We start from the raw sequence: 12926 nt of genomic DNA, 5'->3' as shown, positions 1-12926 counted from the left end.
TTCTCTTGCCTACACACAGCCGCACTGTGACAAAGATGCTGGACATTAAACAATACACAGTATTTAAAATGAGCTCAGTCTTAAACATATGAAGCACTAATATTAATTTATTTAACATGGGGACACACTCGGGCATATTTTTCTGCAGAATAATTATTTTTATTCTTCATAATAGTTTTTTGTGTACTGAGGTTTTTTTAATAGTGTTTCATAAATTAAAAGGAATGGTCTGTAAAATTCCTCCACTGCTTGTTATTTTCAACTAATAATAAATGCTTGGTGAATGGTGTCACTGCATTCAGCACCCGGTTACATCAGTCAGAGGTCACTGAAATTAATATTAAATCCGTGTACAACTAAACAGTGTCAGAGTTTGTCGTTTTCTCTGGTCCCCTTCCCAGTCAGAGCAGCAGGGACACGTTTAGCTCTCACTTCTAGAAATCTGACCAACTTTATTAAAACCTCCAAAATGTGACAATCCAGAGATGGGACCAGGAAGCAGAGTAGTCTGGCATCTTCTTTGTGTTGGATTACAGTGAGTAGATGCAGACTCACACATCCTGTCTTCATGTCATCAGTAAAGAGCTGTTTACTGGAGGACACCCGGCCTCATAAAATTTGTGTTTGATTCAATTTAATGGAGTATTTAATATATTTTATTTAATGGAAGTATATAAACCAAACTACAGATATTTCACAGCCAGGACATCACAGAGCATTAATGAGTCGGCTATAACAGAAGACTAATATTCTGCACCGTGTATAATATGAGAGGAGCATCCCTGAGTCACTGCAGTAGGACAGTAGCAGAAAAACACCACAGTCCTGATGTAAACAGGACTATATGATATTTATGTTGACAAAACATACATAAAATAAGCCTTGATTATGTGTTTCTGTGTGTTGCTATTGAAATGATTTCTATCTCAGCACACTAACGAGCTGACATTTCTTTACCAGCCTCTTCAACACTGTAAGAAATAGATTGCAACAGACCTTTACTGGCCAAGTGTCTCTAACAGTCTATTCAAAAATGGAAACAGAAATGATGACAACCAGATGCCGAAGATCTAAAATTATTCTTCAAAGCTGCAGAGAGTGATGCACACGATGGGACATCGCACTGAAAGTTCAGCTTAGAAGGAGGGAAGAAAAGAAAGAAATCAACTCAATCAAAGAACAGAGACCCAGCAAACGTGACAGGAAGGAAAAGGATTCAGGGCACTGGATTTATCCAGAGAGCTCCCAAAAACTCCTGGAAACACTCAAGAGTGTCAACAGAACATCAGTACGAAATGGGCTGTGCAGCATCTCATTCCTATGAAGACCAAGGTTAGGACCAAGTCAAGAAAAGAAATATTGTTGACCACTTTGAGATTGAAGTTGAAAATTTGACAAAAAAGTGTAAAAACTAAGACTTTTTTAAAAGCAGACTATCGTTGTTGTTCACAGAGTCCGAGGGTGTAGCAGCTCTGTTCGTCTTAAACAACAACTGTAATCTCCACATGTGGAACCAACACTCGTCGGTACATTTCAACCTGTTGAGACTGTTACTTTGAAATCTGGATTAGTGAAATATTTATCAATTATTTTAAACTGACAGAATTTTGACATTATTTTAAAAATAGAAACTACTAGCATTTAATTCATGCACGTTAAACCATTTTGTATGTATGTTGAGGGGAGCGTGAGAGAACATGCAACACTGCACATTTCATCTGCTTTCAGCTGCTCTCTGCAGCAAGTAGCTGCGCTGGTTTAAACCCAGTTCCTGGCACAACACCCTGAGGATGTGAACTCTAGGTCTTCTGCTTGTTAGGCTAACCAGGATACTGTGGGCCCACTAGTTTCATTCATAGTTATAGTTTAATATGAGAATTTCATTGTAAATGCTGTGGCTGCAGTGTTAAGAATGGAATGGATGAGTTAAAGTTTATAAACATTTTACTAATGGCAGTCGTTTGAAACTGTGCGCGTGGGTGCTTGCACATATAAACTACTCCAATCATTAAACCAGCTCACTGATCTTCTGTGTTTGGGGCTCTCGGTGCAGTCAGATGACGGATGCTGACGACTTGGACCACATAAACTTACTGAGGTCAGCTGCTGTAAAGACACACGTGTTCTTCGATAGAAGACCACAGCTGGACATAAAAGTGACCATTCACGGCCATTTACGTCCACACACGACAGCAGAAAGCAGAAGAACAAGCGGCTACTTTACGTGTGAGCACAGCTGGCGATGCTGACGGGTTTGTGGTAGACCTCCAGGCAGATGGGACAGGAGAACTGGCTCTCGATGCTTTCCGCCGGGGCTGCAAGCGAACCCGGGCGGCCGTTCGGCTGCTGCTGCTGCTGCTGGCGGAGCTGGGAGCTCGCCGACACAAAGCTCCTAAACATCGCCATCATGGAGCAGACGACCTGAAATCGTCGACAACTGCTCGGTGCCCGAAAGAGGAAGCGGTCCAAGCACTCAGACAGCTGGTAGCTAGTGCTTCATGTCGTTATCGGGAGTTTGAACTACCGTTCTGCAAACATGATGGCTTTTGCTCGACATAAAATCCTCCACTAAGCACAGCATCACTTTTCCGTGGCTGTTAAAGACACGCCGAACAAGTAAACAGTGGGATTGTTGTTGGCGAGTGTGCGCACGACGCCGTGAGGATGACCCGAACAAACAATTCAAACTAATCTACGAAATAAACGTCGAAAACCACAGAGAGCGCTTCGTGCTGCAGCCGCTCGGTGACCCGTTAGCTCTTTAGGAAAAACGCCAGCGGACGCTCGCGAAGCAGCCACAACAAACAACACAGAGCGCGCGAGGCTTTCTGGAACCTGAAGTGCTTCTGCTTCTTCTTCTTTGGTGTTTATTGGCGGCAGCCAAACACCGAGTCGGTGCATTAGCGCCACCAACTGGTCTGGCATGTGGCTCAAAATCAGATCCTATCATACAAATGCGTTTGTCTAAGATAAAGAAATATTCCCTGATTATTTCTTCAGTTATTTCTAAATAAATCAGTTAAATCTAGTTTCAGTTTGATTGCGTTTGGGTTTTGAATCAGTTGTCTTCCTTCTTCCTCACACTCCTGACAGTGTAATACACTGAGCTCTATTCTCTCATCTCCTCCACAGTGCTCACGTTTTCCAATGTTTCCCTGAAATGAATAGTGTGCGGTTCAGCCCAGTGTGCCCAAATCTGAGACGTGAAAGGATTGTTTCTTCTCTCCTCCTCGTCCTCCCCCCGTCTCCCTCTCATTTCTCCAGTTGTTGAATTTCTATGAATATGTCTGGTCTACTTTGTGAATTGTAAACTTACTAATGATGAACTGGAATTTGAACAAATGACTCATCTTAATGGTCTTGTCTCTTCAGCCCAGTGGCTGATAATGTCACAAGCATTTCCCATGTAATCAGTTTCCCTACTTTGATATTAAACTCAGGTAAAAATAAAAGCTACTCTAACTCTATTTAATGTATTCTTAGATGCATCTGTATAAATTACTCAATATTACAGTTATGCACAAATATATTTCTGTACTGTACATGAGTTTAATGTAAACTCCTCATTTCTCTTTTCCAACAAAGTGAAATCCACTGTAGCATCTGGAAGTGTCCACAGCTGTTTACTGGTAATGGTTCTATTTGACTTGAGTTTGATTGATTTCGGTTTCACAGTCCAACCAAAACTCCTCATGTATTGCTTTTTTTCTCAGCACGGTTTAACCATTCCCTGAGTTGGATGCTCCTGTTAATGACCATGTAAGTTTTCCCAGTAATTTAATGTCAGTTGCTCTCTTCTAATATTAAGTGGCATACTATACTATTTACATGCATACTAGTATATACTTCTAGTAGTATATAATTATTTCCTATCCTTACTTGTGTTTGCCTTCTAGAGAGAAAATCCTTTCTCCATGTCTACATTCACCCTGCGATACCATCTTCCTCATTTGAATGAATAAACCTTGTGTCCACATCGTACCCTGTGCTTTTTCAATTTCAAAAGTTCTGTGTCATCTTTGCCTGGCGTGCAGATCTTTACCGTTACTGCTTCTTTCCATTTCCCAAACTTTATTGTAAAATAATATTCTTTAGTCACTAAGTTGACTTCTTGTTAGATAACAAACCTGATCCTCCTGATTTGAGAGGTACATTTATTAAATCATTTACATCTTCATGTTCTAATAACTCTCTATTCTCTGACATTTCTCTTCCTGTTTTCCCTTCCACAGTAATATTATCTGAACTATGCAGCCCTGCTTTACTGTCAAGGTTCGATTGAACGTCTCGTGTTTCCCCAGATCCGCACCTGGGCGGGGTCCTGGCCACTCCCACTCACTTGTTCCTCATTCCGCGGCAATCAGTGTAGCCTAACTGCAAAGCTTATGAATCCTATTTAAACCCTCTCTGGAGTCTTTAATTAAAATAAATAAATAAATAAAAGAATTGTCTTGTTGCCATTTATTTATAAAGGTAGTAATATTGTATTACCACGGGAACAACAGCCTGTGCAAGAAAGGTAATATTAAACTAACCATCAGCAGGGATAATGTGTGTTTTTGGTTTGAATATGTGAATTGTGCATTGTCGTCTAATATGAGATCTCTGGTATATGTAATGATTGCTTGTATCCATTTGTCTCTTTAACACTATGATAGCGGTTTTTCTGATATTGCAATGATTTTGCGTTTCATTCATAAGTGTAGCCACATGTGAGGGTAAATAAAAACAACATTTACAGTTGTAAAACATTTAAACCTCACTGAGAAAATCTAAAATACAAAGTCACCATATCAAATAGTTAACAGGTATAGTTTGGTACTTAGTTTGCTTGCTTATATTTTGAAATGTATATAAATGATAAGCCCATTTCTACTTATATTGTTTATACTTAAAGACAGGGACAACAAAACAATGTCTATGCTATAATGGCAACACCGAGGACACGCTGTAACACGTTTACCTCACCTGAGTGACGTGTACACCTGTGCCTGCAAGAAAATGCTTTCCAGGATTTTAAACAAACAAACAAACAAACAAACAAGTAAGCAAGCAAAACCAACTGACGCAGCCTACTCTCCCCACCAGCAGGTGGCGATATACATCACTGTGTACCAAAGGTCTGAAAACATCAAGAAGAACAGTTTCCTACGTCATCAAACAGCGACACGATTCAGACACGAGACTGTTGTGTGAATGCAGTTCGTCAGTGTTAGTCTGCTGATGAAAAGAATCATCTGCGGGAGATTTCACTGATCTAACACTTGGAGCTCACTTTGGCTGCAGTTTTCTTTCCTAACGGCCGCGTTCACCGGGAGAGGCGGAGAGCCGCGATGTGTCAGGTGGATGAAGATTACCGGGGAGAGGTGGAGCGCGCCGCCGTGCCCAGGTAGGCTGAGGTCTACAGGTGCTGTCAATAAGTGTTTATGGTTGAGAGTCCATGATAATAAGGCCCAGCAATGAAACGCAGAAATCTTAGTTGGGATTTTATTAATGTCATAATTGCATTAGTTTGGATATCACATGGAGGGGAATAACAGTCCAGATGGAGCTGGGATATTTTTGTAAATATTGTAGCCAATTAATCCTAAATGTATCGTTTAAAGTGCTAAAATCCACAAAGCTTAGACCACCTTTATCATATGCATTCATGACAACAGGTTTAAATAATGAGTCTGCAATAATGCGGAGACAGAGCTGCGGAGGTTCTCTCCGCTTAAGTAATCAGAACTCTTCCTCTTAAGGAGAGATCTCTCCGGAGACACTGGTTTAGTCTACTTTGAGTTTTCTGGATGATAGCATCCAGATTTAAGCATGTTCTTCTTTGTTGATTCTTAGTCATTATTACTCCTAAGTATCTCACTTCATTTTTAACGTGTATATTAGAAATAGATCCGCTGGAACATTCCTTAATAGTCATAAGTTCACACTTGTTAATATTCAGATCAGAGCCAGAAGCTCGAGAAAACACTTTGACTGGTCCCAGAGCAGCAGGCCATCTAAGCCCCAAATCGCCACTTTTCCAACCCGTACGAAAAGGTGTAAAAATATTCGTGTAATAAGTCAGGACGCCGTAAAAACCCCACCTGAACACCGCACCGCCTTTTACGTCACGGGCCATAACTGAGCTCGCTGTGTTGGCATATCAGGGACACTAGTGACTGGTAAATTATGCATGCTTCTCTCATCCACTTAATTTAAACTCCAATCAGAGGAGGACTGGAGACCACACCAGTTCATCCAGGTTCACTGTGTTTGCCTACTTTATCTACTCTGTAGCAATCTTTAGTACAGTCTTTACCTGTGCACTAACCCCACGATGGAGTTTTGATGTTTTTTAAACATAAAGCAAATAAAAGTCAGAATGCTGTGACTGAAACAACACACCTGCCTAAAAGTTGATTCTGTTCATCTGGACGTAGAGAAACGTTTCATCATCACCAGGTGACTCCTTCAGTCTGACTGCAGGTTTCCACCTTATAAACAGCTCAGAATGACTGAAACTGGCACCACTGATGAACAATGGCTGTGAGGTCAGTTTATAATCATTAATATGGGAATTATCATGATCATTGATCATTGGCTGTGAGTACCGTTCACAGAGAGTTGGGGAATGGCCTCAGGGCCCTTTGTTCATCAGTCGTAACCAGACGGGTTGGAAATGTGGGGGTTGTGGCTGAGATGGCCTGCAGTGTTCTTTGGAGGTTTATCTTATTTTACACGTTGAAACTCAGAGCATCACAGAAGCGGACCTCTCTCATATATGAAGCCACAGCAGAAATTAGAAGCTTTAATACAATTCCTGAAATTATCCTGAAATTAATAAAATAGTAAATGCGTTGTATTTATTGAAAATAGAATAAACACATAACACATATCAATTATTGAAACTGGGAAATGGTTTGAGTAAACACTTCACTTTAACAACACTAAATAATGTTTAAAAATGGTTATAGTATAAATGAAAAAGAACTTTAGTCATGGCTCACTGTTTGCTACTAGAACAACTTAAGTCTTTGGAACTCTACTGGAGGAACCATAGAGAACACAATCCCCAGATCTCCTCACTCTCTGTCACTCATCATCAATGTCATTCCTGTTTTAACATGGCTGCTCTTCTCCTGTTTATTAGTGTTTCGAAGAAATGTGTCAAATGCAAAGAGGCACTTGCAGCTTTGGTCATCAGAGCAGGAGATGCTTACTGCAGGTAAGCTGTGCAGCATTTATAGATATAGAGCTATGATAGATAACACTGTAGACTGAGAGCTCATCTGTGATGGCTGGGATGTTTTTAAGGTAACCAGCATGCCTCACTGCAGGGATACATGACTGCATCTGTGTGATGACGGTGAGCGTAGCCACCACTGTGCAGGGTTTATTGGCCATGTGCGCTCATCAACAGTGGAATAGACAAACTATAACTTTTCGTGGCATGATGCATCAAGCTCAGCCAGACTGACTGGGGAGTGTTTTCAGAGCCCACCACAGACGCTTCATTAAATGTAAACTGTCACTCTGGAAACTCTGTTGTCCCTTTGTCAGGTGGGCTTCCTCCCTCAGCGGAGAGACACGCGGGTCAGGCTGGTGAAGACTGGACATACACTGGCTGCTGAGAAACAAATGTTTCATTAAGTTTTTTATGTAATGCGAGCCCAGCACATGTTTGTTTATACATGGAAGTCATGTGAGGTGTTGGTGTGTTTGGTTTGAGGAGCCGTGCAGTGGCTGTGCTCACATCATCTTTCTGTGTCGTTCAGGCTCTGTTTCAAAGATTTCTTCGTTCACAAGTTCAAAGCTGTGCTCGGCAAAAACAGGATCATTTTCCCCGGAGAGAAGGTAAGTCATTCCTGACTCAACACAACAAAATTCACTTTGCTCCATTTTATTGTCTGAGTTTGTCTTTGACCCAGAATAATCAGCAGAAGCTGAAAGTGTTTGTGACAGCTTCCTAACTGTGTGTGCCTTCTTTTCCCCAGGTCCTGCTGGCTGTGTCCGGAGGTCCTTCTTCCTGTTCGATGCTCAGACAAGTTCAAGAGGTCTGTGTCATTGTCGTCACAAGTCATTTCAACTCAGTTTTATTTCTATAGTGCAAATCACATCAACAGCTGCCTCTTTATATTGTAAGGTAAAGACCTTACTATCATACAACAGAGAAAACCCCTGCAATCAGTACGACAAGCACTTTGGCGACAGTGGGAAGGAAAAACTCTGGCAGAACCAGGCTCAGGGAGGGGCGGGGCCATCTGCTGCGACAAGGGAGGTGACGGGAGGAAGACGTGACAAAGACTCACTGTGGAAGAGAGACAGAGATTAATAATAAGTCATAATTAAATGCAGAGAGGAGAAACACCCAGTGCATCATGGGAATCCCCGGCAGCCTACGTCTATTGCAGCATAACTAAGGGAGGATTCAGGGTCACCTGGTCCAGCCCTAACTATATGCTTTAGCAAAAAGGAAAGTTTGAAGCCTAATCTTGAAAGTAGAGATAGTGTCTGTCTCCCGAATCCAAACTGGAAGCTGGTTCCACAGAAGAGGGGCCTGAAAACTGAAGGCTCTGCCTCCCATTCTACTTTTAAATACTCTAGGAACAACAAGTAGGCCTGCAGTGTGAGAGCAAAGTGCTCTAATAGGGTGATATGGTACTACAAGGTCATCAAGATAAGATGGGGCCTGATTATTTAAGGAGCAGGATTTCGAGTTGATTCTGGATCCACTGTTTGTTTTTTGGGGTATTTAAGTGGTAGAAAAACATGAAATATTATATTATAGTCTGTCAACTTCTTAAAACTGGCATGTGTATAAAAATATCTTTAACTGCCATAAATAGTTAATGATGTACTTTTGCATTGTTGGATTTATTGAACCATCTGTCACAGGGTTTAAGTCAGAAAGCGAACAAGAAGCTGAGATTCGTGCCTGGCATTGCCTACATCGACGGTACGTCACATCTGAACTAAACATAATATTTCTACAGTTTCGTTCTACATGTACACTGACAGTAACGGGCTGTTCTATTCTATTCTATTTCTGCATCTCTGGTGACATTTTTCTGAAATGATTCTGGCTAAAAAAGAAACCTTGTAAAGGGGTGTGTCTTTGTTCCCAGAGGGTGCTGCGATAGGCCAGTCGGTGGAGGAGAGGCAAAGGACAGTGGCTGAGCTTCAGGCAGTGTTTCAGGCTACTGGTTTCCCCTTCTACATCTTACCTCTGGAGCAGGTCAGTGTAGAGCCAGGCCGAGCCTGCTGCTCTTAATGTTAATTAGACTGAACCTGATCACAGACCGTCTTTGTTAAATATACAACAATGTTCTCTAAGGTCCTGGACCTGCCCGCTTCAGTCGTGGCGACCAATCCATCGCCCTCAGAGCAACCTGCCAGCGCCTACAAAGCAGCCGTGGGTCACTTTGTGGAGACCGACGGCAGCAACTTTCCAACACCACAGGAACCAAAGAAGATGCTGTTGCCTCATGTTCAGGAGTCGCACACGCTACAGCAGCTGCTTGGTTCAGTTAAAACACTGACGGCCAGAGAAGAGCTGCTGAACACACTAAGGTCAGGCATAAAGGACTCGCTTCAGCTATTTGTGATGCTTTTGTTGCTTAGAGACGTTCCAAGCTGCCACCTACAATCAGGTGGAAATGATTCTTTGATTCCTGACTGTGTTGTGTTCCTCAAAGGCAGCATCTGCTGGTGCACACAGCTCGTACAGAGGGCTACAGTAAACTGATGCTGGGAGACAGCTGCACCAGACTGGCTGTTAAACTTCTCACCAGTATATCACTGGGCAGAGGAGCGCAGCTGGCCCAGGACACAGTGCGTATACCTTGTTACCTCGTGTATAAAGGACCAGGTCGTATTCCCACATTTAAAGTTTGAGTTAAAACAAATCTGCTCTTAATGTCGTTGTTGTTTTAAACAGGGTTTCTCTGACTCCAGATACGGTGACATCATATTAGTGCGGCCAATGAGGGACTACTCTGCCAAAGAAATAGCTTACTACAACCATCTGTTCACTGTGCCCTCTGTTGTTATTCCAAGTGTGGACACCAAGGTAAACCATGAAACAAAGACATTAAAAATGTTTCAAAGGCTTTAGTGTGTACTCGCTCATGTTCATAGAAAAGAAAACGGCATCGATGACGTACGTCTAACAGCAAACGGATCATTCCGGTCACAGCAGGAGCTGTAACAGCCGTCAGTCAGCAGCCTTTAGGAAGTCGGGTTCAGAGGTGCGACCCATAATAAACAGGATTTTACTAATCTTTCAATCCTGACTAAAATAAGCAAGAATATTCATGAAATGGACACCATCAGTACAGATGTGCACAGATGTGTACATGACCTCTGCCACTGCACTGTTCCCACGGGGCAGTTTCCTGCTTCCCCTCCTTACGTCTTTGAATCATTCATGTTTTCTGTTTCATTAATGTCATTGTTCAAGGAAAGCGTTCCATCTTCTCCGCTTTGACTTTTTCTTTCCTTTCCTTTAACTAAAGTTAGCTTAGATTAAATCCAGGCTCTTAGACGTTCTTCATTGGGTTGTCATGAACAAGTGTCTCACTTGTTGTAGATTTCTGGGTGGTTAAGCCGGGCTTTATAATGAATACGATGGTTAACTGTGTGAACAAAGGTCTCTGTCAGAAACTGAGCGAGGGGACACGAGGCTCATAAACTTTGGGAGCGTGGAGACAAAAATGGTGAGTTATCAGAGATGGAGGGAGGTTTTTTATGTTTGAGATATTAAGTATCATCATCTGAGAAGTCAGGACCTTTCCTGTGTGTATATCTGTCTCTTCTTGTCCCTGCGCCTCCTCCAGGAGTTTCAGCGTTTCCAGCCTGTGTACAGTTTTGTTGTTCTGTGTTCCACAGACGGTCGATAAGGCCAGCATCCAACGTCTGACAGAGAGTTTTGTCACCAAACTGCAGGCAGACTTCCCCTCCACTGTCAGCACCATCTACAGGTTGCAGTTACACACATGCTTCATGCACATCAGTACTTTGAACATATTGGGGACATGTGTGCTGCAGGTTTTCTCAGACAGTTGTCCCAGTCTCACTGTTAAACCCAGCACGTGTGTCACGCAGGACCAGCGAGAAGCTGCAGAGTGCATGTATGAAATGGTCAGGAGCCGAGCGCTGCGACCGATGTCTGCTGTGTCTGTGCAGCCTGGATACTGCTGTGGGTGAGTGAGGCGCTTTACAGGAAGCCACAGCCTGCAGATCACTGACACATACAGGAAAAACTCATTATCAGCACATTACAGTGCTCCAGATCAGCTTTATTTATATCCCACTAAATGTGGACGAACAGGAAGTGGAAACAAGGCCACAGGACTGTAATTACAACTTTGAAGATTACTTTTTCTTCCTTGCTGAAAGATTTAAAAATATTTGAAAACACTGCATTGAGTTCATTAACATTGTGAATGTATTCAATAGACTGTGGAGTATTTCATACAAACGTCTCTGATCACAGAGCAGCAGGAGAACTCGCGTGTCACACAGAGTCATGTCGATCACTGACATTGATCTCAGAGTGACACCAAAGAGCCCACATGGTCCGATCAATAATGGATCAACATACTGTCATAATCAGGAAAAGACCAGTAGAAGTAATTTCTATTACAGCTCAGTAAATATGTAGAATAACAGCGTAATAAGGAGAATAAGAGGTAATATCATGGTAATAGCATGTTATGACCACTTAATTACAAAGTAATATAGAAATACCAGTGTTATAGCCGAGTAATATTGTTGTGGTAATAAACATATTAATAATAGTGTAGTAATTAATGGTAACAGCATCATCTAATATCTGTATTTATGTATTTAAATATATTTTTATATGCTGACTTGTGGCAGTGACCTTACAGGGTAATACTGGTTTTATGAGGCTTTAGGCTGCTGTTCATTATTATTATTATTATTATGATTATTATTATTATTATTATTATTATTATTATTATTATAATAATAAGATGATCCTGGAGTGAATCCTCTGGTGAAAACCATCTGCAGGACATCGTTCTGGTTCAGGAGGGCACGACTGAACCAGTCTGTCTTTATCTCCGATCTTTTCAGAGGAGCCATCGGCCTTCCAGGCCACGCTCCTATCAGATCAACTCTCTGGGTCTAAGTGTCTGCGAGGCAGTGCTGCTGAAACCCTGAGGCCAAACCCAGGTACAGTGACTGCTTTAGAACTAAACAAGCTTCTTCTAAAGTGGATAGCCAGCGGTGTTTTTAGACCGTGTATATAAATGTTTCTGTTAAACAGGGAGGCCGGAGTCGCCGGCTCCCACCGGACAGTGCTGTTCCTCTGCAGGAGGGCGGGACTGTGGGAGACCAGGAAGTGATGGAGGTTGCTGTTCTTCTGCTAAGTAAGTGTTTATTTTCTGTGTCGGATTTATTATCTATCTCCAAACAGCCATTTTTCAGACATATATGGTAAATATTTCCATCCACTAGGTGCTGTGTCACACTCAATGACACATTTCTGTGATGAAAAGTCAGTAATATAAGAAATAATCTTTGACATTTTCTTGTTTGCTGTCAGTTTCGACACTAGCCTGGCTTGTTGGTTACCTCTGCTTATTTTGAGAATGCTGTAATGTTTAAAAATAAGAACTAAGATTGATCTTTCTCTTCTTAGCAATAAATATCGTAGTTTGGAGATTGATCTGTAACTGCTGAGGTTTTTAGGAAAGGTCGTAGCTAAGCAAGTTCAGGTTTCTTGAGATAATTCTAACCACGGCCCCTCTGTAGATACAGGACCTGTAACATTACTGGGTAATCTGTTACACTGGCAGCATGCTGTCATTTAAACACTTTACATAAAGGTTCTCCGTGCTTTCATTCACAGGTACCTGCTACAAAGTCTTTGAGATTATATCCTATAGTTTGAATTTCATCTAAAAACCATCAGATAT

General features: G+C 41.9%; 2 protein-coding genes across 4 annotated transcripts in view; one reads left to right on the top strand and one right to left on the bottom strand.

Moving 5' to 3' along the window:
- LOC116332179 (E3 ubiquitin-protein ligase RNF166) overlaps positions 1-2947 on the bottom strand; it is a 37602-nt gene extending 34655 nt beyond the window's left edge. The window contains exon 1 of one of the 2 annotated variants that reach the window (XM_031755035.2): positions 2225-2947. In XM_031755035.2, coding sequence (XP_031610895.1) covers positions 2225-2409 — 185 coding nt within the window. In that variant the 5' untranslated portion in view covers positions 2410-2947. The remainder of the gene's footprint in view (positions 1-2224) is intronic. The other variant, XM_031755034.2, reaches the window with a different exon arrangement.
- A 2202-nt stretch (positions 2948-5149) lies between these two features.
- ctu2 (cytosolic thiouridylase subunit 2 homolog (S. pombe)) overlaps positions 5150-12926 on the top strand; it is a 9381-nt gene continuing 1604 nt past the window's right edge. For both annotated transcript variants that reach the window (XM_031755026.2, XM_031755027.2), the window contains exons 1-13: positions 5150-5389; positions 7133-7207; positions 7758-7836; positions 7977-8036; positions 8878-8938; positions 9108-9217; positions 9317-9552; positions 9678-9813; positions 9920-10051; positions 10870-10961; positions 11086-11183; positions 12082-12180; positions 12275-12377. In XM_031755026.2, coding sequence (XP_031610886.1) covers positions 5334-5389; positions 7133-7207; positions 7758-7836; positions 7977-8036; positions 8878-8938; positions 9108-9217; positions 9317-9552; positions 9678-9813; positions 9920-10051; positions 10870-10961; positions 11086-11183; positions 12082-12180; positions 12275-12377 — 1337 coding nt within the window. In that variant the 5' untranslated portion in view covers positions 5150-5333. The remainder of the gene's footprint in view (positions 5390-7132; positions 7208-7757; positions 7837-7976; positions 8037-8877; positions 8939-9107; positions 9218-9316; positions 9553-9677; positions 9814-9919; positions 10052-10869; positions 10962-11085; positions 11184-12081; positions 12181-12274; positions 12378-12926) is intronic.

Source organism: Oreochromis aureus, linkage group 13 (assembly GCF_013358895.1).
Source record: "Oreochromis aureus strain Israel breed Guangdong linkage group 13, ZZ_aureus, whole genome shotgun sequence".
NCBI lineage: Eukaryota > Metazoa > Chordata > Actinopteri > Cichliformes > Cichlidae > Oreochromis > Oreochromis aureus.
Note: the sequence above shows the minus strand (reverse complement) of the source record. Positions and strands in the feature narration are given on the sequence as shown.